Source organism: Hyaena hyaena, unplaced genomic scaffold (genome assembly GCF_003009895.1).
Source record: "Hyaena hyaena isolate Hyena2069 unplaced genomic scaffold, ASM300989v1 scaffold_1279, whole genome shotgun sequence".
Taxonomy (NCBI): domain Eukaryota; kingdom Metazoa; phylum Chordata; class Mammalia; order Carnivora; family Hyaenidae; genus Hyaena; species Hyaena hyaena.
The window spans coordinates 392,313-416,017 of record NW_024081909.1 but is presented as its reverse complement, the minus strand read 5'-3'; the positions used below and the strand labels follow the sequence as shown (position 1 = coordinate 416,017).

General features: G+C 41.8%; 1 protein-coding gene across 12 annotated transcripts in view; it reads left to right on the top strand.

The window, feature by feature from the left end:
- The window catches only part of R3HDM2 (R3H domain containing 2), a 55,688-nt gene that overhangs the window by 10,582 nt on the left and 21,401 nt on the right, over positions 1-23,705 (top strand). For 3 of the 12 annotated variants that reach the window (XM_039223111.1, XM_039223110.1, XM_039223116.1), the window contains 12 exons: positions 1,062-1,261; positions 6,204-6,245; positions 8,824-8,910; positions 9,447-9,573; positions 10,427-10,505; positions 11,144-11,203; positions 11,988-12,128; positions 12,525-12,633; positions 15,368-15,463; positions 18,355-18,386; positions 18,485-18,538; positions 22,772-23,004. In XM_039223111.1, coding sequence (XP_039079042.1) covers positions 1,062-1,261; positions 6,204-6,245; positions 8,824-8,910; positions 9,447-9,573; positions 10,427-10,505; positions 11,144-11,203; positions 11,988-12,128; positions 12,525-12,633; positions 15,368-15,463; positions 18,355-18,386; positions 18,485-18,538; positions 22,772-23,004 — 1,260 coding nt within the window. Of the gene's footprint in view, positions 1-1,061; positions 1,262-6,203; positions 6,246-8,823; positions 8,911-9,446; positions 9,574-10,426; positions 10,506-11,143; positions 11,204-11,987; positions 12,129-12,524; positions 12,634-15,367; positions 15,464-18,354; positions 18,387-18,484; positions 18,539-22,771; positions 23,005-23,705 lie in introns of those variants that run through there. The other 9 variants (XM_039223120.1, XM_039223114.1, XM_039223115.1 and 6 more) reach the window with 5 other exon arrangements.

Below are 23,705 nucleotides of genomic sequence, written 5' to 3'. Positions count from 1 at the left end.
TACGGATGCTCTATCAGTGGGAGGCCATAGAGTGACCGAATAGTGAATAACAAAGCCAAGACTTTCTCTTCCTTCAGGGAGAGACCCAGTTTTTCTAAAGGACAGCTGACTACAGAGTTCTCTCCTTCTTCGGTTGCTTAAGATAAAGGAAAGAATTTAAGAATTTATAACCATCTTCTGATTTTGCTGCTTTTGGGTGGGGTAGACACTTGAAGTTGGTAACATTGTTTGTGGTAACTGTGGAAGTTCTCTTTGGGGAAAGGAGAGTATTCCTCTCTGGTGGTGAAGAGAGCTTTATGGTGTTTCCCTTCTTTTTGGAGAGAGTCTAGTGAGTTAACTCTATCAGGTACTCAAGCTGAAAATGTGAGCAGATTTCTGTAGGAAACAAGAGAGCACAAAGAAAGTGCTAAGAGGACTCATACTACATTGCTTTAGAACCGAATCCTGGTGAATCTCAAAGTAATTATTCTGGGTAATAGAATCCAGATAATGTATGATGTAAAATTCTAACATGCAGGCTAATCTCTGTAACAGCAGATCAGTGGTAGGTCATGGATGATGGAGAGGGGAGGAAGGGCTTACAAAAGATCAGGAGACTTTTGGGGTGATGAATGTGCTCACTATATTGATTACAAGGGTGGTTTCACAGGTGTGTGCATGTTTCATAACTCATCAAATTATACATTTTAAATAAATGCAGTTTATCATAGGACAGTTTTACCTCAGTAAAGCTTTTACTATTGTTTTAAAATTTTCTTTTTAAGTAATCTGTACACCCCGTGTGGGGTTCGAACTCACAGTCCCAAGATCAAGAGTTGCATGTTCCACCAACAGCCAGCCAGGCACCCCTATGTCAGTAAAGCTTTTTTTTTTTTTTTTTTTTTTTTAAGAAATTAATCCAAAAAAAAAAGAAAGAAATTAATCCAGGGGAAGCAATTATTCCAGGACCCTTTTCTGGGTTACAAGGTAACTGCTGCAGACTAGTATGTGAAATACAAGTCTTGTGTGTGTGTTAAGTATGTCTAAACACTTCCTGTTTAATGTGTTTGATGTTTCTTTAGGAGTCCATAGAGGCTACTGTATTATACTGAAGAAGATGTCTAACAGTAACACTACTCAAGAGACCCTCGAAATAATGAAAGAATCAGAAAAAAAACTGGTGGAAGAATCTGTAAACAAAAACAAGTTTATATCTAAGACTCCAAGTAAGGAAGAAACTGAGAAAGAGAGTGAAGATACTGGTTTGCGTCAGGAGACACAGGTAAGAATTAGAAGTGCATCATATGCACGCTCACTATACCAGAATAGAAACATCATAATTGGTATTGGCAATCTGTAAGAAGCCAGTCACTTGATTCTTTATAAAAACCTATTTTCAGGGCGCCTGGTTGGCTCAGTTGGTTAAACATCTGACTTCGGACATTCATGGGTTCAAGCCCTGCATCAGGCTCTGTGCTGACAGCTAGCTCAGAGCTTGGAGCCTGTTTCAGATCCTGTGTCTCTCCCTCTTTTTAACCCTCCCCTGCTCACACACTCTCTCTTTGTCTCTCTCTCTCTCTCTCTCTCAGAAATAAATAAAACATTAAAGAATTTTTTAAAAAACACACACAAAAAACCCATTTTCCAGCTTTCAAGAACTATCTCCTTCCTTATTTATCATGGAATGTCCACAGGGAAGTCTAAAGAAGACAGAGTCATTTCCTAATCCTTTCAGACCTGAGTTACACTGGTTCTTGCTACATTTTGATATTTTTTAACTAGCAAAAAATAAACTGTATACAAACACATATTTAACAAGTCATAATATGGCTTATACAATAAATTCTTAAAACTACAGTTGCCTGGCTTTACACACAGTGTTAAATTCATATCCTGGTCGTGTTAAAGCAGGCAGCATTTTCTGGGTCAGAAATAATCTCTGAACTTGCCACTTGGTAAGTGAGTAGGAAGAATTTCACTCTTTGGTTGCCATGTTGTTTTCCATCCAAATTCATAGTGCGATGCAGATAGGATGGCAGTAGATGGCCAGCAGATCTTCCTCCAGGGCTCCTATTTGATACCCAGGCAGCTCAGACTCTGAGCCTCCTCTAGTTTACCTGTTCCAGTCCTTCTGTCCTCTGTGGTCACTAGTAGTTTCCTGTGTTACCCAGATCCAAATTATATAAATCCTTTCCTTCATGCCCACGGGTTAGACTGGTCTATATTGTATGTTTGGGAGATAGACGTCTTAACAGTAAGCAGTTAGTTTAAAAAGCAGTGGCAGCCACATTTTGGAGGGCCTGGAAACTTGAAACATAATTTCTTTTGACAACCCAATTCTCTAGGCTTTTTCTTCTTAGGAGATTAAAACAGCAACAACAAGGGGCGCCTGGGTGGCTTAGTCGGTTAAGCGTCCGACTTTCGCTTAGGTCATGATCTCGCAGTTCGTGGGTTCGAGCCCCGCGTCAGGCTCTGTGCTGACTGCCAGCTCAGAGCCTGGAGCCTGTTTCAGTCTGTGACTCCCTCTCTCTCTGACCCTCCCCTGCTCACGCTGTCTGTCTCTCTCTCTCTCTCTCCCTCCTAGAAATAAAAATAAAACATTAAAAAAAAAAATTTAAAAAAAATAAAATAAAATAAAAAATAAAACAGCAACAACATAAAGGGATGAATTAAAATCGGACAGCTCTCTGAAATATTTTGTTCTCCTGCTCCCTGTTCTTCCACTGTCTCTCCACTTACAGTCTGCCAGATCTCTGTCCTGGCTGCTTTTCTTCCCATTATTCTTTGCATGTGAGTTGTCATTCCCTGCCCATCCTTCCAGAGTTTGTAGAGACAGTCTGCCACTGTTGCAGGGATACTTTCAGCCTCCACTGATACCAGTAATGAATTTTAAATCCTCAGGACAGATAAGTGACGAACGTTTAATTATGTGCTGTCATGTTACATGGAAGATAATAATTAAATGAACTTCTGGATCCAAGTTATTCTAAGGAGACCACTTGAAGTGGTGTTCTGAATTCCTGTTGTGTGTACTCCTTGAACACAGGCAGAAAAGAAAGGATGTGTATACGTGTTACACACCTTATAGACACTCACTTCAAGAATGTCTTCACCGGGAAATACAAATAGGTGGTGTGGGAGGTTGCAAGGGAGCCCACCTCCTCTCTGATTTGCTGCTGCTGCTGCTGGAGTAGGTGGAGCTGCTGCTGCCATCTGCTGGAGCTCCTGCTCCTTCTAGAAGTCTTTAATCTTGTCCCGCCCTTCAGAAGCCCCCTCTCCTCCACCATTTCCCAACAGATCACGTCCCACTTCGACAGCACTAAAAATTCTGCTCTTTCTCCTACCTTCCCCCCCCCCGCCCCCCAACTCATACCCTGGAAGTCTCCCCAGGGGTCTTACTGATGCTGTCAAGGGAGTGCCTCTTATGAATTGGGATTGGAAAGTTTGCAGAAAGAAGTCTTTTCATTACTTGCACTGTGTGAGATGTATTATTAGAATCAGTAATTGGAACTCAGAACATCTTTCACATGCAAACAGTGCTATAAAAGGCAGGTTCTGTGATTCAATTTAGAACAGACAAATTAACCCTGACTTAACACCGACCTTCAGCCAACTATCTGAGTATGACCTCCTAGTGGGGCTTTCTGCCTTTAAATTTGTGGTCCTTTTGGATTCATCCACCAAACTGCTTTATACAAATGGCCATGAAATTAAGATCTGATTATGTTCATTCTTTTCAAACTTTCTGTGTGTCTCATTGTCCTAGGCTAAGACCCAGATTTGTCAGGATGCCATATTGTGACCTAGTCCCTTGCCTGCCAGCCCTCTGCCTCTGGCATTCTGTGCTTCAGCATTTTCTGATTCATTGGTCCCTGTTACAAGAGCCGAAAAGTTTGGAGAAAGCATGCTTTCTCTGCCTAGAATGCCTTCCGTGGTATTCTTTTCTCGGCCTCCTCTAACCCCTGAACCTCCCATGCCAGCGTCTGTCTATTACCTAATTATCCCTCAAAACTCAGTTGAGATGCATCTTTCTCCGGGAGGCCTTCCTTGACAACTGTACTTAACCACTGCAGGTCTATACTGTGTAATTCTTTGAGTAATGCCTATCTCTGTCTCCTTCACGGAACTGTAAGCTCAGTGAGGCCCAGGATTAGGTCAGTTTGGGCTCACCATTGTATCTCTTAAGGCCCAGCACAGTTCTCTGCAGGCACTCAATATCTGTGAATGTATGTATTTGTGAATTACTGGGTCTGGCTTAGACACTTGCACCATGTGCTCCTATAGCACTGCGTAACTATTTCTGTAATGCTTTTGTACTGTATTATAATTGTCTATTTGTCTGTCTTCTCCAACAGGATTATGAGTCCCTTTTGGACAAGGTTTGTGGTTTTTCTCTCTGTATCCTCCAGTAGTTAGCATGGTGCCTGGTACATATTAGACTTCCAGTGTGTGTTTGACAATGAAATGATAACTATCCATACTGGGAAAGAAGCAGATTCATACATTGCTTGTATGGCTGTAAATTGGTGTAACCTCTTTGAAGGGTGATTTGGCAATACTTCATAAAATTTTTAATTAGAAAAAGTTTTTTTACTTGGACTACAGATACACTGTATATGTAGATATGCTTAATGATGTGGTCATTGAAGCATTGTTTGTATGGACAAAAGATCAGAAACACCCTAAATGGTGCAATTTAAGGGCCTAGTAAAGTAAGTTACAGGATAGCCACAGAGTGCAATACCATATTATACATTAAGAAAAACGATAGATCTTCTATAGAATAACATCCATGAAAAAAAATGTTTAAAGGCGAGGTTGAGAGCAGTGTGTACAATATACCTCTACTTGGTTTAAAAAAAAAAAAAAAAAGCCTGTGTGTGCACATATACAATAGGCTTATACATATTCATAAAAGATATGAAAAATTCGGTACTACTGAAAAGAAAGTCAGTACTAGTTGAGTCTTTAGGAGAGAACCAGGTAGCTGGGGGATGGATATGAAAGGAGACTTCCTATTGTATATACCCCCATTATACCTCTTGAATGTTTGTGCTCTGTGTACATTACTACCTTTTTGAAAAAAGCGACGAATGCTGTTTCGATTCCTGGACTATGGCTCTTCCCTTACTGTGACATCTCTTACATTGACCAGATTCACCATCGTTTCTTAATCTTTCCATCTGCCTCCCTGGCTTTCCATTTTGCATTGTGGCAGTGTTGTCTGGTAACTAGCGAAGAGGACAAAGAGAAATCCTCACCTGCCAGGACCAGGCTGGTACTCTGCCTCTGTCTTGTGTTCCCTTCCCCATCCAACCTCAGTCCTCTCCATACTCCAGTGGCAGTGAGTTCCATTCCAAACATCTGAAGCCCTAGGTACCTCATCCCATATATAACCCTACCTCACCTCTTCCCAAAAGCCCCCGTTTTGACTTTTCAGCTGTTCAGAAACCCCATCAATTAATTAGTTGTTTCTCCCCACTTCCTACCACAGGCTCTCATTCTTCATCTTCGTCAGCTTCTATTCTGCTCCTTACCCACTCTTTTTACCCTCCCATTGCTCTTGAAGTCTTGTCCATATCTTCCATGCTCCCTTATTTTTGTCCTGTCCCAGACAGGCTATAAGAGCCACAACCAGGAGCTTAGAACTGGGAGAATCCTCATCTTCACAGAGGGAGGCATTTGGCAAGAAGTGTGTTCATTCCATATCAGCAGCCATAGGGACACGTCCTTTGTGTATCTCAAGTTGGAACTCTGAATGTGTTTTCCTATAAAGATGTTATTATAAGTGATGATTAAGGACCATATTACCTGTCCATTGTGGGTTAAATAGGCTCCTGCGATCATGCTTGGGGGGAAAAAACACTGTCAGTGCTATGGTAGTGACATTTTCAGAATCCTCCTAATCAAGAGAGAATTCTGTGGTTTATCCAAAAGCAATTTGTATTAACCTTTGAAATAGGCTAACCAGTAAGTGTCTTCCTATTCATTTTCTTCATGGTAAGTGGTGGTTCGTCTGTGTGACCTGTGGTCCCTTCCATGTCACAGTTACTAGAATTGTAGCAGAGGGGGGTGGGGGGGATAACCACACTAAGTGGGTCTCATCATAGCTTAGCTATTGTAATGGTTTTACAGTTAGTGCTTTTTCTTTGTAAACTTGTATTGTTTTTAACTTAAATGTTGATTTTCTACACCTTTAATATTTTCTAATCCCCTTGTAACAGAGGCGGACATCCAGCCATGGTCATGCCAGGAAAAGAGCCAAGGTGAGAACCCTTTCTCTATGTAGAAGTCCCCCCCTTATCTGAGGTTTCACTTTCCATAGTTTTACTTAAACCACACTTCAACCATAGTCCAGGAGTAGATGATCCTCCTTTTGACATATCATCGGAAGGTCAGTGGTAGCCTAATGATACGTCACAATGCCTACAGCATGCACCTCACTTCATCTTCGCATGTAGGCATTTTATTGTCTCATATCATCCCAAGGAAAAGAATGAGTACAGTGCAGTGGGACATTTTAGGAGAGAGAGACCACATTTATGTAAGTTTTATTATAGTATAATTGTTCTATTTTATTGTTAATCTCTTACTGTGCCTAATTTATAAATTAAACTTTATCTTAGGTATGTGTATATGGGGAAAAAACATAATATATATAGGGTTCAGTACTATCCGTAGTTTTACACATCCACTGGGGGTTTTGGGAAAGTGTCCCAGGTGATAAGGGGGGACTACTGTAGCTTCTTTTCTACCATTATTAGTAATACATTTCACAATGGATTTATCACTAATACCTAATTTATTTGGATTATATACAGGCAAAGTTTTTCTGCCTGTACTTAATACTCTAATTGTGAATGTGCACACATGCATGCACACATTTCCTATTGGAGGGTCTTGCTTTATTTTCCTCCATTATCTTTAGTTCAGCCACAGTCTATTTCTGATGCCCAGCCGTTAACACCTCACAAAGCCTGAGTGCGTTGATACTGGTTCTGCTGGAAAGCCAGTTTCCCTGCTCACCTCTGGTCTCTCTTGGAGCATTATATGAGTGTTATTTTTTCCTCCAACATTTTTTTCCCATTTATCATTTAAGATAAATCCTGCACCATTAGTAGAAATGACTTAACATTTTTGGACATCCTAAAAATACAGCCTTTGGCGGGGGGGGTGGGATTTTTAAGTTGGGCTGGGGAAGACGATTTTGTTTTTAATCATTTTATGATAAAATTAGCACATCACAGATTATTTTGAGCAGTGTTATCAAGGAGGACTATATGTGTTAGTGTGTGATGGCTTTTTAATTTTAGTTGAGGGAACAGTAAAATATTAAACCTTTCTTGGGGCGCCTGGGTCGCTCATTGAATTGAGCATACAACTCTTGATTTCCGCTCAGGTCATGATCCCAGGGTCATGGGATCAAGTCCTTCATTGGGCTCTGTGCTGGGTGTGAAGCCTGCTTGAGTCTCTCTCCCTATTCCCTTCTCCCCCATTGATACACTCTTTCTCTCTCTCTCTCTCTCTCTTTCTCTCTCTCTCTCTATCTCTCTTCCCCCCCCCCAGTCTAAAATAAAAAAAATTTTTAAAAATCTTTCTTGCAGTGAGAATTGTCACCAGAGTAATAATTAAGGGTGTCTATTCAACCCCCCCCAAAAAAAGCAGTGGCAGAATTTGGGAGTGGCTCAGCCAGTATGTGGCTTGGGGTTTGAAGACCACACCTAGGATAAATTGACTCTCTGTCTTGCCTGACATGGCCTAATCCACAGTGATGGGCTTGATATTAAAGTTTACAATAGAGGGTGTTCACTTCTACTTAATTTCCACCCAGACTTTTTGAGATAAATAAGACAGTTGTTATGTCCATTTTACAGGTGGGGAGACTTGGGTTTATAGAGACTGAATGAATTTGACAGGATATACATTAGTAAGTGGCAGAACTCGGCTTGAAGTCAGTTCTTCAGTCTTGCAAGTTCTTTTCACTATACTCCACAACCCAGAACACACATGCTGTGTTTTGTGCTATTGTATTTACTGGAAACCTTGATTTTATTATAAGAACTCTTAGTAAATGTGTATTGGTAGATTTCCAATGAGTCAATTCTATAATTTTTGGCTTCGGTGATCCTTAGGAGAACAATGATTTGCAAAGTATTCTTTAGCCAGTGAAAGTAAACCAAGTGTATTAGCTGTTTACCACATTAAATCCTAAATGTTATAACATTTTCTCTCTCTTTACTCTTTTCTTGGACACTTCTTTCCATACCTTTGCCACCTCATGTTTAGAGTCATTTAGCATTTGTTATCTACTCTGTTCTGGGCACTATGTTTACATACTTTATGTCACTTAATTCTCACAAGCCATCCTTTAAATATTTTTATCCCCGTTTTATTGAGGAAAAACAAAGATCCAGAGAGGTCAAGTAGGTTGCTCAGGGTCTCATAGCTCACGAGCACAAAAGCAAGAGTTGAAGCTAGGACTTCTGGCTCTTAAATCCAGTGTCTACTAAGCTCTGCTACTGTGTGTTTTCAGTAAACCTTTGAATCTGAAATTGTAGACAAAGGGAAAGCTATGTGAAGTGGTTTTCCTATCATCTGTTCAAGGTAGCCATTTTGTTTTTATGTCTACTAATGTAAACAGGGGAATTATCTTTGAAGTAAATCAGGAACTGGCAAGTAAGTCCTGTTTGAAGGGGAAAACAAAAAAAACCTACTTAATGGAAACAGCAACTAACAGACCCAAAGAGGATACCCTTCATTCAGCGAAAAGCTTTCTGAATGTCAACCAAGTGGATAAGTTTGTTTTTTTGGGTTTTTGGGGTTTGGTTTTTTTTTTTTTTTCAGTCTAATTCCAAGCTGAAGTTGGTGCGCAGCCTAGCAGTGTGTGAGGAGTCCTCTGCTCCATTTGCTGATGGGCCACTAGAAACCCAGGTAGGTCCTTTATATGAGTAAATCTAACTTTTGAGTGTGGCCATTGTTTGGTAAACTGTAGTATAACAACCACAGCATCAACGTTAGGCTTGGAAATCAGGGTAGAAGGGGCTTCAAAACAAGTGGTTGCGGTAAAGCAGGGGGCATGGGTGAGAGCGTGACGTATAGGTCTTCACACCTGGACCACCTGAGATGATGCAGATGAGGCGATCCCAGCGTTGAATCTTGTTTTCCCACCCACACTTTTTCCCTGTGGTGGTTAGAACCATATCCATCCAGTTCCTATGCCAAGAACAGCCAGTGTAATTTGAGCTCTCCATATAGTGGCTATGATTGTTAGCAGAAAAGGCTTGGCTTCTTACCCTTTTGGCAGAACAAAAGCTAAAACAATTTAATTAACAAAATACTATCTTCTGTAAGAGAATGCTGCGACTCAAGATTTCCCTTCTATGAGATTTCAGGGGAGAGTAAAATCCTGTGGGAGAATTGAAATCCTTTCCCCCCTTTGACTATATACCTCTTTCCCCTTGTCCAAGGATATAATTCAGTTACACATCAGCTGCCCCTCTGACAAAGAGGAAGAAAAATCCACGAAGGATGTCTCTGAAAAGGAAGACAAAGAGAAAAACAAAGAGAAGGTCCCAAGGAAGATGCTTTCTAGAGGTGAGAACTTTCCCCATCTCTCATGTATCCTAGGGTCTGGCTCTGCAGTGTCCTTTCCTTCCATCTTGGAACCTGCTGACCTTACTGCCCCAATAGTTCCTAGTGTGTTGCTGACTTGGGGAGGTGCCTAACTAGGTAGGTCACTTTCTTTGCTGATTTAGCCAACCCTGGGGCTAAATGTTAGGGGCTAACATGCTGTAGAGAGCTACTCCGTTAATGTTGGCACTATCTCTAAGAAGTCATTATAGTTAATTCTGATTCTGTTTCTGCTCTGGAATAAGTAGTGACATGATTCATCACTAGTAGCAGATCCTCCAGATACCATTTATATTTTGGTTTAGGGATGCTTAGAGTGATTTTTTTTTTAAATCAGGTTTGTATCTAATTATTAAGCTGTCTTTGGTTTTAAACTCTTGGACTGGTAGCAAAAAGACCTGGCCCATAGAAGTTGAGAGGAAAAAGGCAATCTTGGGATTAAATTTTTGTAAATAAATAAATATTAAATAACATTTGACAAACCTGTTTGCTGAGATTCTGGAAAATTCAGCCCCAGCTGCTCTTACCTGGAAATTATTTTCTTTAGCTAGAATAAAATCCGCTTTGTCCTGGTTAAAACATTCAGCAAATTTTAATTATAGTAAAGTACTTTTCAATGTAATACCGATGCAACACTGTGACCCAGATTCTACCTTTCATCATTGTCGTGGGGAGTTGGGGGCAGGAGCTAGCAAATCAAACATCATTCTTGTTTTTAAGCTAAAGCCCTCATTGGGTTGTAGGCTTCTGCTTATGATTTGATTTCATGCAAGATGGTTTCATTTATTTTACATTTCTTTTGTCGTGGTGGTTTTAGACTCCAGCCAAGAATATACAGACTCCACTGGAATAGACCTACATGAATTTCTTGTAAATACACTGAAAAAGAATCCAAGGTAAACACATTATTTGATGGAAGGGGGATAGCAGGGCCCAGCAGAATACCTAAGAGGCTAAGCAGCTTCTCAGAATTTTTCTATTATTCAAATCTAGGATCCCCACCCCACCCCCACCATTTCCCTCCAGTGTAGTTTTATAATCTCTAAGGGATTCATAGTACCTTCGTGTTGAGGTGTCTGCTTTCAGAAGAGTTGAGACAAATTCCGGGGAAGGAGAATGCAGAGACAAAAAATCTAAAGGCTTGGGAGTATGATCTAAAATACGAGAAAAAAAATTGATATGTATATAAACTAAATACACGTCTGTAACCAGATGGAATGTGGACTACTGATTAGATTTGTAAGTATAAAGTATGTGTTTAAATGAACATAGCTGCCAGCAGAATTAGGTTTCTGATAAGGAAAACAGAGTACAGGATTAGGAGGATCTGCAAAATGATTGTTTTTCTACTCGATTGTTTTTCTTTTTTAAAGTAATGTAAGACAGGCCCATGAGGTCCGTTCACATTGCTGGTCGCTATTGGGGGCTGGATCTATTCCTCCCTTCAGCTTCTGTAGTATGCAGGTTTCAATGCTTTCAATGTCTATGGGAGGGCTGCCTTTTGTTTTGTTTTGTTTTAATCTTTTCTAAACAGGGACAGAATGATGCTGCTAAAATTAGAACAGGAGATTCTGGAATTTATTAATGACAACAAGTAAGTTACTTGAATGAAATACACATTTAAAGGTGGGAGGGGGCACTGAAAAGAAATTTAGGTACAACTTTAGGATATCCCTCTTTCATCTTTCCCTTGAAGTCTGAATTTTGAAGTAAGTACTCACTAGGAACCCAAAGAAATTGGGGAAAAGTAGAATGAATTAAAAAGTATATGTGTGAAAACCAAGTGAGGTTTTAAGTTATTGCATAGACTTGAGTTGAAAAGAATACTGGGGCACCTGGGTGGCTCAGTCGGTTAAGTGTCCAACTTTGGCTCCAGTCATGATCTCATGGTTCATGGGTTCAAGCCCCACGTCGGGCTCTGTGCTAACAGCTAGCTCAGAGCCTGGAGCCTGCTTCAGATTCTGTGTCTCCCTCTCTCTCTGACCCTCCCCTGCTCACGCTGTCTCTCTCTCAGAAATAAATAAAACATTAAAAATTAAAAAAAATATATCTTTTCAGTGGCTAGCCCTTGTCCCATATTTAATTATTCTTCAGTTTCTCCCTTTTTTCTTTGTAGAATATCATCCAGGTTGGGGGCGGGGGGGACACCTAGGAATACTCTTAATAAGGGTAGTGGATCAGAATGATCTATAAAATGCTATAGATAAACTAAGAGAACCTTTTTGGTTCCCACTGAGTAAGGATCTATCTTCCTTTTAAAAAAGTCTGTTCCTCTTAAGAAATTCTCCATTTTAGACACTTGAAAGAAAAATTACAATTGGTCATTATTGCTGTTGTTTATCCTTATTTCACTTCCCTGCTTCCTGGTTTCCCTTCAGTAACCAGTTCAAGAAGTTCCCTCAGATGACCTCATATCACCGGATGCTATTACACCGGGTAGCTGCCTATTTTGGGATGGACCACAATGTTGATCAAACTGGAAAAGCTGTCATCATCAACAAAACCAGTAACACAAGAATGTAAGGGAGGAAACCACAGATCGGAAGACTTTCCTGGGATAGCCTCTAGGGTGGAAGAGTAAGGTGTAGGATCAGGATGTCTCTTTCTGGGGAGGGGACAATGTGGAGGGATCTATTATCAATTCCTACTCTTTGTGGGGACTTGGAGATAGATTCTAGGGGCACTTGTGTTTTGTGAAGACTGGCCCGTGGCCTCTCTTCACCTTTATTGATGGGACAGGTATAACTTTGGAGGAAGACAACTTACAAAGAATAGACCTTGAGAATTTCACTGTAACTTGGGATGCAGGACTCCAGAAACCCCCTGAGGGAGAGTTGTGGAATTTAAGAGTACTATACTAGAAGATCCGCTTCCTAACCAAAGGGTCTTTTTCCTTCCTTCCTCTCCCAATCCAGCCCTGAACAGAGATTCTCAGAACATATAAAGGATGAGAAGAATACAGAATTTCAGCAGAGATTCATTCTCAAGAGAGATGATGCCAGTATGGACCGAGATGATAACCAGGTGAAGAATGGAAAGGGGTGGGCCTATACAGAGAGATTGCAGTAAGAGAAACTGGGAGGGGAGAAGGATTTTTGTGGGATAAAGAAAACTTTAAATATCTTAGTATGGAAAAATGTATTGAGTTCTACTGAGTTGGCTGTGGCTTAATTTTGAGGACTGACTACGTTTGTTGAGCTGAATGCCACCCTCTTAGCCCCAGAGAGACATGGTGCTGAGTTTTGCTGGGTTTCCTCATTTGGCCTGGAACTCCCTGGTTCTGCCACTGACTTCTAACTCTAGGTCATTTGGGGGCAAAGCAAGGTCCCTCCCTGCTTCAGCCTTGATTCAGCTGATGGCTTCATTCTTTTTTTTCTTTAATAGTTAGGAGTTTCTTTGGGAACCGTTAAAAGTTACTTTATCCCACTTCTGTCTTATCCTAGCTCAGGGCTAGCCTTGGACTGGCAAAGTTGTGATGTAATTTACCCACTTATAAAGACGTTTCTGATCCCTTTCTGCAAACTCCTTATTTTCCCAACTCCTTCCACCAAGGTGAGTGAGTTGACTTGACATTTGACGCTGGGATTCTCAGGCACTATCCCCTTTTTAATCCATTCCTCTGGGAATAAAACATGAACAGTCTGCCCTGTCGCTTCACTCATGGACCTGGCTGTTGCCTTGACTCCTAGCCTACCCTTCAATACTAAGTTTTTGTTTGGGGATTAGTTTTCCCAGCCAGATACAGTGTTTAGATCCAGCCAGTCTCTGTTTGACCTCCAAAGGAGGTTAGATGGAGAACCAGAATTAAGGTTTGAAGAGCATGGTTGGGTAGAGCCAATATGAATCTTGCTAATTAATGATGACTATAATAATATCTTGCCTCTAGAGTCAAAATTAATATTCTTGGGATACTGTATGGTCTTGAGACCAGGACTTTTCCTGCTTGCTGAGTATTTGAGGGAGTTCTTTTGAGAAAAACGCCATTATCTTTTGTGTACAAACACGCTGGGTCTGATTGAAAACAATAAAATATTCTAAAAAGACAAAATTTTAAAAACAAGAAAGAGCCTTTCCATCCTGATGCCCTTCTCTCCATTTTCCCAAAACCCTTTTTCTGTGGATCAGGAATTATTCAGGCCGAGAAGCACATTGGGGCGGAGTGGAATCTGTCCATATTATGAACTTTTCATCTCTCAGCATCAGGCTTGATCCGTAGTAGGGTAGGCTCTACGCATTTTCTGTCATGATATTAATAATAAATACATTAATTGTTATTTCTTTTGAGTGTTTCCCTGAACTAGATTCTATTATAAACACATTATGTGCATTACCTCTTTTAATCCTCTCCATAACCCAGTATACATGGAGGTTATCAGTGCCTTGTATTTCTTAAATATGAGGAAACTGAGGCTAAGAGATGTTAAGTTTACTTGCCTGAAATAACATTATTCAGAAGTGACAGAGCTGAAATTCTACCTGACCTCAAAGTCCGTTACACTTTTTCTGCTCTGTCCCTGGTTCACTGGTGCTAGGGGTACTTGAGGTCCTACGTCTTCTTGGAATGGGATTTATAAAAAGACATTTAGTAGGATGTAGGTTCTTAATGCTAGTGAGGGTTCAATCTAGTCAAAAGTTGGTACTCCTGGAGTTATACCTACCTGTGGAGATGGGTGAAGATCAGCATAGAGCAGCAGCCTTCTTGGTTGCATCATCTGAAGCTTTCAGAGCCTCTGGATTAAAGGTCAGAATCTTTTATAACTGATGACATTCATTTGATGGGGTATCTCCCTCAGAACATCTTGCCTTCAAGAGCAGTATGGAAAAGGATACTGTATACAGCACCCTACCCAGGACAGTGTTCACAACTCAACAGGCCAAGAGAGGAAAACAATGGCGGAGAGTTGGGTGGGGGGCTAGCCAGAGGTGGTGATCTGCCCAGTCATACCTCATCACCTTCTTTACATTTTTCAGAGAATTGAAAGTTCTCTATCCTCCATTTCCTTCTTTTCCCTTTCTATCACTCTCTTTGTCTCTTCTCTCCACCGTACCTTATTTGTCTCTTCCTTTCCCTGCCCATCCTTCTTTCTGTTGTGTTCCCCTTTTCTTTCTCTTCTCCTCTTTGTGTTGCTCTGTTATCTTTCTTCTCTGTTTCTGTGATTTCTGTCTCTTTTCCCTCCCTCCAGTGGCTATAGCTAAAATGAGAAAAAATGCTTAAGCTTTGAGGTTAGCTTCATTGGATTTCATTCCCAAGGCCCTCTTTGCTGAGCTGTGTGTGACTTGGATCTTCAGGCCATGGCATTAGTGAGTAAAGAAGGGATAATATCAGGTGCTAGTTCTGTAAAACTCTTCTCTACATTCAACTCTGCTAAATACGTTTCTTCTCCCTCGCTAGCTTCCTACTATCCCTTTCTTCCCCTCCAAAGCAATATTGTTTATTCCCTGGGCTATCCTCTTGATCCTTGGTACCTGATTACTAAAAGGAAGCAACCCAATCCTTATAAATAGTTATTGTTCTTGACACTCTGGGTGGGGGTGGGGAGATGAAGAGGTTCCAATCATCCAGAAAACCTGATCTCCCAAACTGCATGGTCAGATGTACCCAGTGAAACCTGTCCAACACTGGAAATTTTATTTCTTTTTTTTTTTCCATTTTTTTGATGGCAACTATAAACTCTCCCGGTTTCTCTTCCTTGCTGGTGTGCAGTGAGCTTGCAGTACGAGGAGAACTTAACTAGCTTAATTCTGCTCATCGATCTAGATCAGAGTTCCATTGCAGGATGGAAGGAGGAGCAAGTCAATAGAAGAGAGAGAGGAGGAATATCAAAGGGTCCGAGAGAGAATATTTGCCCGAGAGGTAAGTGTAGCTTCTGAGAGTTGTTAGCCCATAGCTTTTAGCTCTTAATCTTTGGAACTGTGATTGGAATGAACCCTCCATAAATGTTTTGTTGTTGTCTTTTTTTAACCAACATCAGCCAGCCCCAGTTTGGTTCTCAGATGTGGCTTACTGGGAAGCTGCAGATTTTTATTTGTATTATTTTAAATACATTTTGCTGTATGGCATACAAAGAGAACAAATGGAATGGCTGAATTTGGTAGATGTGATTAGACTGAAAATAGAAATGGTTTTGGCAGGGCTTATGGAAGGGCCCTGACTCTTGCCTGTCAATCCCTTCTCCCACTTCCCCTCTTTCACGCCCACTCTCCATTTTAGGCATCTTTGCTTCTAAGTGGAAGACTTAGAGTGTCCACATAGCCTATATACATCCATCTTGTTTGGCCAGCCTCATTTTTAGCATATGTTGGTGGTGGTTAGAGCACAGATCTGGCATCCATTCTCTGAGCTCCACATCCCACATGCACAGAGGGTACCACTTACTATTCCCTCCTGTCTCTATCTGAACAGGAAGTCTCTTTCTTCCTGTATTTCCTACCTTGCTTCTTAAAATAGGATGGACTCTGTGGGCCAGAAGGCAGCATGATCACTTAGGCAACTTTATTCTTAAGAAGTGTGGGCCATATTAAATATACTTGGTACCCCTGTATTTGATGGCCTTTGCCTACAAGACTGAAGAGAAGTACAGCAGAAATTCAGGAAAGGCTGTAGATAAGCAAGAGAGGAACAGATCTCCAGAAAATGTAGGATCCAGATAGCAGCACTAATACAGTCAAATTAGCAAACAAAGGAGGAAGAGCCAGCCTACCTTTGTAGCCAAAAGATAGCCAGTTCTAATCAATATACTTCGATGCACACTACTCTCCTCTCATTTCCCCACTCTCCCCTCTGTCAGCAAGTCAAAAAGTACATTTAGCTTTCCATCATCACCTAAATCAGAAAAATATTGTCTCTGACTTCAAGAAAACTGAACTCCTCTATGAACTTGTTCCATTGTCTCAGGAGACCCAAGTGTTCCAAGGATCCTCAGTGGGGACAGATAAACAACAAACCTCCTGGCCAAGGAGAAGGAATCGTCTTACCTTCTGTTATGTAGACTTCCATTCTGAGTCAGAAAAAATCTGTCCTCCAGATTATCCAACCATAGCCCAAAGAGGGTCCTCTGCCTTTACCTGCAAACCAGTTGGGTGGAATGAGAGGAGAGAGGTCACTTGTACATGGCTGTGGCCGGCGATGACCCTAAGTTGTGGACAGAGCAGGTTGGTGGATGATAATAACAAACATTTATATAGTGCTTACTATCTTTGAGACACTGTTCTTAGCACTTTGCATAAATGAATTTAATCCTCACACTAGGTCTATGAGGTAGGTTGTGTTTTTTTCCTCATTTTATAAATGAGGGACTGAGGCATAGAAAGGTTGAGTACTCTTAGATCACAGCTCTAGGTAGTGAAAGGGTTGATATTTGAGCCCAAGCAGTCTGGCTCCAGAGACCATGCTCTTAACCCCTAAAGTAAACCACCTTTCACTAGCTTGCTCTGCTTTGGGCTCTTCAGATTAGGAAGTACCAGTGACATCATAGCATAGCTATCTGTGATGTGCTGCTCTGCTTCACTGACACATGGCAAATGACTGTCCCACCATGCCAGCCATTAGCAAAGCCATAGATCCTCTGAAAGCACAAATAGCTTTTACTAAGGTATTGGGGCTAATTAGGAACAACACTGGAACATGTGTGTACAACTATGACAAAATCACAGTTAGCTCTTTCCTCCTTTTTTTGTCCTGATTTCTAGTCTCTCAAGCCTCTACTCATTTAAGTATTCTTTGTTAAATCCTTGTGGATTTACCACTGTTCATTTCAGCACTTGGCTAACTCTTGCTGTGTTAGAAGCATAAGGAATCTCAGAAGATCTAGACAAGGAAGCAGGTCCAGAGCCCACCATACTCCAGAGAGTCCCATGTGGAGAGGAACCTGGCCACTCAGAGGGAGCCAGTTAAGGGTGCAGTTGTAGGTAGAGGCAGATGGGAGGAAGAGGCAGGCCGACAAGAAAGGGAGGTGGCAAGAAGGGTGTTTGGATGGAAATGCTGCCGCTGCAGCCTTCTCTGGAGCCTGAGCTGTGCGCTGGGAGAGCTGCCCCACTCAGGCTCTGCTCTGCACGGAGACCACTCTGCTCAGCAGCCGGGCACACTTGGTACCTTGTCTAAGGCTTGGGAGTGCATCATAATGCTCACTTCACTCAGCTCAGTGGCTTTGTCAGGAAATGACCCCCAAAAGGAATGTTTCAGGCTTTTCATTCTTTCATTTTTTCTAGGCTCTGAAAAAGTACCTGCTTCCCCAATTTCTTACTCTCCTTGGGTCTCAGGTCAGAATGTCTTTCATTTTGGCCAGTGTAGAGGATAGAAATGGAACGGTCATTGAGGATGACTTCCGAAAAGACCTAAATTTCTTTTCTCTTGTCTCCCTTTTCCCTTCCCTTGATCACACTCTTTAGGACCAAGCACACCAATTATTATGCTCCGCTTTACCTCTAGAGAGAATAAATTTAGAACTAAAAAGGAAATAATAGGTTAATACTTTCCTCTTCCTCCTTTCCATACTCCCACTTTTATCAGCGTCTCTTTTTAAACACTCTGTGGGAAGGCTAAAAACACTGAATGCTCTTTCCCACTAAAGGTGAGAGGTCAGATTGGGTGTGTGGGTGTGGGTCATCCTGTCCCTGCTCCCTCTCTCTGTTGGGGGGTGAGCTTGGTTTGAGGACCTTGGGTATTCATAGCATCACGGACACCCTTTTCGGTTATGCCATGCTGTTTTCTTATAAGTTATTTTCCGTTTTCTCCCCTTCACCTAGACTGGCCAGAACGGATATCTAAATGACATCAGGTTAGTACCACTTAGCATGTTCCCTGCTTCTCATTGAGCTTTGTCAGTGAGGTTAATATAATCCTGTAATGATGCTTTTCTTTGATGTTAACCAACAGACTCTCCAAAGAAGCCTTTTCTTCTAGCTCTCACAAGAGAAGGCAGATTTTTAGGTACCTCTGTGTGATCTATATCTCTCCTTGTTGTTTGTTTTTTTTGTTTTTGTTTTTGTTTTGCTGTAATCTTTTCAGCGGAGTGAGTTTGCTCCATGCATGGCTGCTTGTGGAATAATTCAATTTGTGGTTTTTGCAACATTGGATATTTTTCCCGATTAAAAGAGAAATGGCTCCTGCTCAATAACTTTATTTTTGTTGTTGCTGATTTCATTTTAAGTCGTGGATAGGTGGTGAAGGGGACCAAATAGGTGTGTCTGGGACAGGTACTGCTCATTTCCAAAAGTTGTTGGAATTGGGCATTTGGGGAGGATTTCAACATGTATTTATATTAAGGTAAAAGAATGGGTATCTTCTGGCTACCTTTCCTGAATCTATGAAAGATGTGAAAAGCTTACCCCTGACCCAGCATAGGGAATGTTTTATGTCTTTAAGAAAGAATAGTACACACACACACACACACACACACAAATAACACATACAAACATCTCTGTCTATGCAGTTTTCTCTTTGGGACAATGTAATCTCTAAGATGACCCCAGAAAAGACTTGTCTGCCTTAGAATGGACTTAGAGTATGTCTTTTTTATATGACTGTCCATGACTTGCTGTTAACATTTGTGAAAGCTGCTACGTTAACTTCTTCGGGCCTAATATTCTCCATTTTCCACAAAGCCATCATGAGAATCTCCCTTTCATTTCAGTCTCTCAGTCCTACTCCAGAGGATCACACAAGGCGGTGGTGAGAGAAGCACTTCATTAGGACCCTATCTGGCACCAACTCATTTTAAGTATATTCTTCCCATTTTACCAATAGGACAACGACAGAGTAGAGAAAACTTGAGTATTTAATACTAGGATTCAGGTCTAACCCTTTCCAAAGGGCTTCTTTCTTTTTGAATCCTAAGCTTGATGGGAATGAACTAACTCAGATTAGTCAGAGCTCTCATTCACAGCACTTCAACTGTGAATGAACTGTCCCTTGGTCCTTGTCCTTTCTAAAGCTAGTCAGACCACATAGAAATTTGGATCACAAGATTTCTCATTCTTGGAGTGGGACATTATCTCCTTTTCCATATCTCTGAACTCTTTTTCCTAGACCATCCCACCGTAAGGTCCATCCTAAAGCCCTTGGGCAGTGAAGGCTCTGCATTGTTCATGGTGGTCAAGATAGATTTCCCCTTAAAAAAAAAAAAATCCCTGTTAACATATTGTATATTTCAAGGTCATGAGTCATCCCAGAATATCTGTAATAAACAGAAGTTTTAAACTAACCTCTATGCAGCACAGGCCTTTACGGTTGCCAAAGTATACTGTATCTGATTCAGGTGTCTCAGTGTCCTGATTTGTAAGCTGGTTTACATGGAAGAAAGAAGACAAAAGCAGAGAAATTAAGTGGCTAACTTAAGTTTACATGGCTATTAGTGGGAAAACTGGGACTCTTTGTCCAGTGTTCTTTCACCACACCACACCACACCACACCACACCACACCACACCACACCACACCACACCACAGCATACCACCCCACCCCACCCCAACTCTCTACAAACATCACCCCTTCCTCTCTGAGTAGTGTTCCATTAGGAGCCTTAATTTACATTCACTGCTAAGAATGATGCCCTATCAGTGCTGTGGAGCATTGAATAACATCAAACAAACTGTGCTGATAATAGCTCCAAGGACCTAGTGAGCAGGCATAACCCTGTCCTATCCACACCTCCTTTTAAGCTGCTGCTTTCCATACTATGTGTTGGTTAAAGATCTAGGACATCTAAAATGCAATTCCATGGACTCTCAAGGGGGTAACTTCTTCTCTTTGGGTGCTAGTCCAGAATTCTGGTGATAAGAAGCTGGTCGTCTCTAACTGCTTTATACCTTTCTTCCCAAGTGTGTGAAACAAATACTGATACACCACATTCCATCATCCACTTTGACAATAACTAGGGCAAGTTCCTACTTCTCTGGAAGATTCTATTTCCCTGATAAATAATCCATTACTGACATTTACTGTCACCTCCCTACCCACTACCCGGACCTGATAAACTGAACTTCTCACCATCATAAATCTACTTGTGAAAGCTAGGTCAGCTTTGATTTTACGGGGGTATGAAGTATGAATGCTCTGTCCTGCACCCGCATCTCTCCAACGCACACACATAGCCCAGGCCAGGGCTTAGAACAGAGTCTGGGAGCTTTCCCTAGTTGCCTTAATGTTTAGTGAAGTGGAAAGACATGATTTAGTTGTAGAGAAGGAAAACCGATCTCTTTGCTGGCCAATACACAACTCCGATTCCCTAACTCTTGGGGGTGCAGTGCACTAACCCAGCCAGATTATCAGACTAGCCACATTTTGAACAATTGGCCGCCATCGTCATGGGGGAACTGGGCGAGTACAGAAGTGCTGCCACTTTGGCTCAGGCTTCCCAGGGTGTTTGGTTTAAAGTTGACTCATTCACTGTTTACCTCTGGTAGAAAAAGAAAGTAAATGGCAGAATTGTCCTAAAAGATGGTGCTGTGTTTGATTTAGGTGTAAAAGTCCATTAGGACTTGTCTTGTAAAATTCAAGCTCTCATCTCTAATGAGCAGCTTCATCCATTGCTATATCCCCTGCCCATAAACAGACACATCTTTATTGAGTCCTCTCAGTAGACTTGCCTTTGTCCATTGAGTCAGAGCTATTGGCTCTCACTTCAGGTTTAGTTCTGTTCCTGGAGAGCCCCTGATTTATATTTCTTTCTTGTTTCCCATTCTACTTTTGACATTCCCAAGAGAAAGGGATAAAGTTTTAGGGAGATGGTTATTTTCCAGTTCCCTTAACTTATATAGAGAGAAGCACTGAGGTTATATATACATCTACTTGGGATTCAGAGAAGAATTGGCATATCCCTAACCAGCTATGCCGGTGTGTGTGTTCTTAGCCCACCATGATTGCCTTGACTAAAAGCTAAAATAGTGACCCTAGTCTTTATTTTTGCCCATTTTCCCTACAGTACCTTTGGAGCAGATATTCTAATAAAGAAAGGTATTTTCTTTAATATTACCCTCATAAGAAAACTACCTCTTTTTATTAGAATAACTCTGAGCCTCGTGTCTCTTTGAAACTAAGGGGATTGGGATGGGGTTTCTATTTGCTTTAGGTGAGGTGGTAGTGAAAAGGAGGGAACCCAAGCTACTATGATTTTTGCTCACCTGCTCCCCAGTGTATATACCAAAATCTTTGTCATTGTTGTCTTTGGTTTCTTTAGTTCAGTACTTGTTGGGGGTGGGAGATAATGAAAGGAAAATTCCTGTTTCTTGGTTGCTTATTAAGAAGCAGTAAGGGTTCAGTAAGACTTGGGATTTTTAGGTCAACCCCACCAGTCTTGAGTACAACTGTTTATAATCATAGTCAGTGATTTTATATATATATATCAGGATAACTCTGATGTTTCCAGAGCAAAATAAGAGAGGAGGAGTCCCTTTTCTCAATAGCCTTGTGCTTTGCCTGGGGCAATAGGATTATTAATATGGTGGCAAATAGGCACAGTCAGCCCCCTGCTCCTTGCCATCCTGGGTCCCAAGGGCATATTTACTTGATATTGTTGAAGACTTTAGCCCTTAGAGACCCTGGAACCAGTTATTCCCAGATAACAACATAGAATTTCCACAGAACAGGTTGGGTCAATTTTAGACTATCAGACAGTTTTCCAGAGTGCCCTGTTAATGTATTATACTCTTCTTCCCACTCCTGGAAAAATGGTATCTCTGCTGGCTTTGACACATGTTATGTGGAAAACCTGTTATATTTATCCATGTCATTGGCTACCCCTGCCTTCTAGCAACAGTACTTCTAGGAGTCCTTTTGTTTGAAGAACTCCTACAAGGAGGTGGTACCCCTCTGCTCCCCACTACCTCCTGCATGTATGGGATCCCTGCAGGGGCAGGGGAAGAGACCACAGCCAATCTCAGCATCATGTATATGGTTTCCCATCCACCTCTGATCTCCTATTGAATTAGCTGCCAGCGCACTGTCTTCCAGATTTGCCTCTGTGCTCCTTGTTACTGTACTGGATCTTGTTCTGTCTGCTCCCAGCAAGTCTTGGTTGGCCAACCAACTAACAAGAAATCAGTGTCCATCCTCCTCCCAACCCTCACCCCTTTTTTGTTACTGAAAGAATAGAAATGAACTCTCTCCTAGCCCTTCTGCTGGAAGTGGTAGGTGGGGGGTGCTCTGACCACTGTGATCTCTGCAGGGGGAACCGTGAGGGACTGAGCCGAACCTCAAGCAGCCGCCAAAGCAGCACAGACAGCGAACTCAAATCCCTGGAGCCACGGCCTTGGAGCAGCACCGACTCTGACGGCTCTGTCCGGAGTATGCGGCCTCCTGTCACCAAAGCCAGCAGCTTCAGCGGAATCTCTATCCTCACCCGAGGGGACAGCATTGGGAGCAGTAAAGGTGGCAGTGCAGGAAGGATCTCCAGGCCAGGTACTACAGCTGCTGTCCTTCAGTGTCATGCTCATCATTTCTTGTTTGTGTCCTGTAAAACATCACTGATGTTTGGGGTGCCCTGGTGGCTCAGTCGTTTAAGTGTCTGACTTTGGGTCAGGTCATGATCTCATGGTTCATGGGTTCAAGCCCCCTGTGGGGCTCTGTGCTAACAGCCCAGAGCTTGGAGCCTGCTTCGGGTTCTCTCTCTCTCTCTCTCTCTCTCTCTCTCTCTCTCTCTCTCCCTCACCCCCCCCCCTCCCTCCCCCCCCCCCCCCCCCCCCCCGTCCCCCGCTCATGCTCTGTCTCTGTCTTTCAGGAATAAATAAATGTTAAAAAAAAAATCACTGATGTTTACTTCTAACAAAACAGTTCTGGCAGTACAGTGTCCTACCTAACATAGCCAGATGAGGAGAAAGTTGAATTCTTGGATCCACAGTTTTTTGATTCCCCTCTCTGATTTTCTTTCAAACCTTTCTTTCCTAACTGGAAAAATAAATAAATAAGAGGTCGAGATTAGATTATTTTATCTTATTTCTGACCAAGGTTGGGCATCCCTGTCAGCCCAGGTTCAAGTTCTATGCTAAGATGAGAATGATACTGCTTTCATCCTGTGGCCTCTGAGATTATAAAGCGGGTTGGTAGAGCAGAAGGAACCGCTGGGGTTGAGCTATGTGTGATGAATTGGGATTAACCATTAG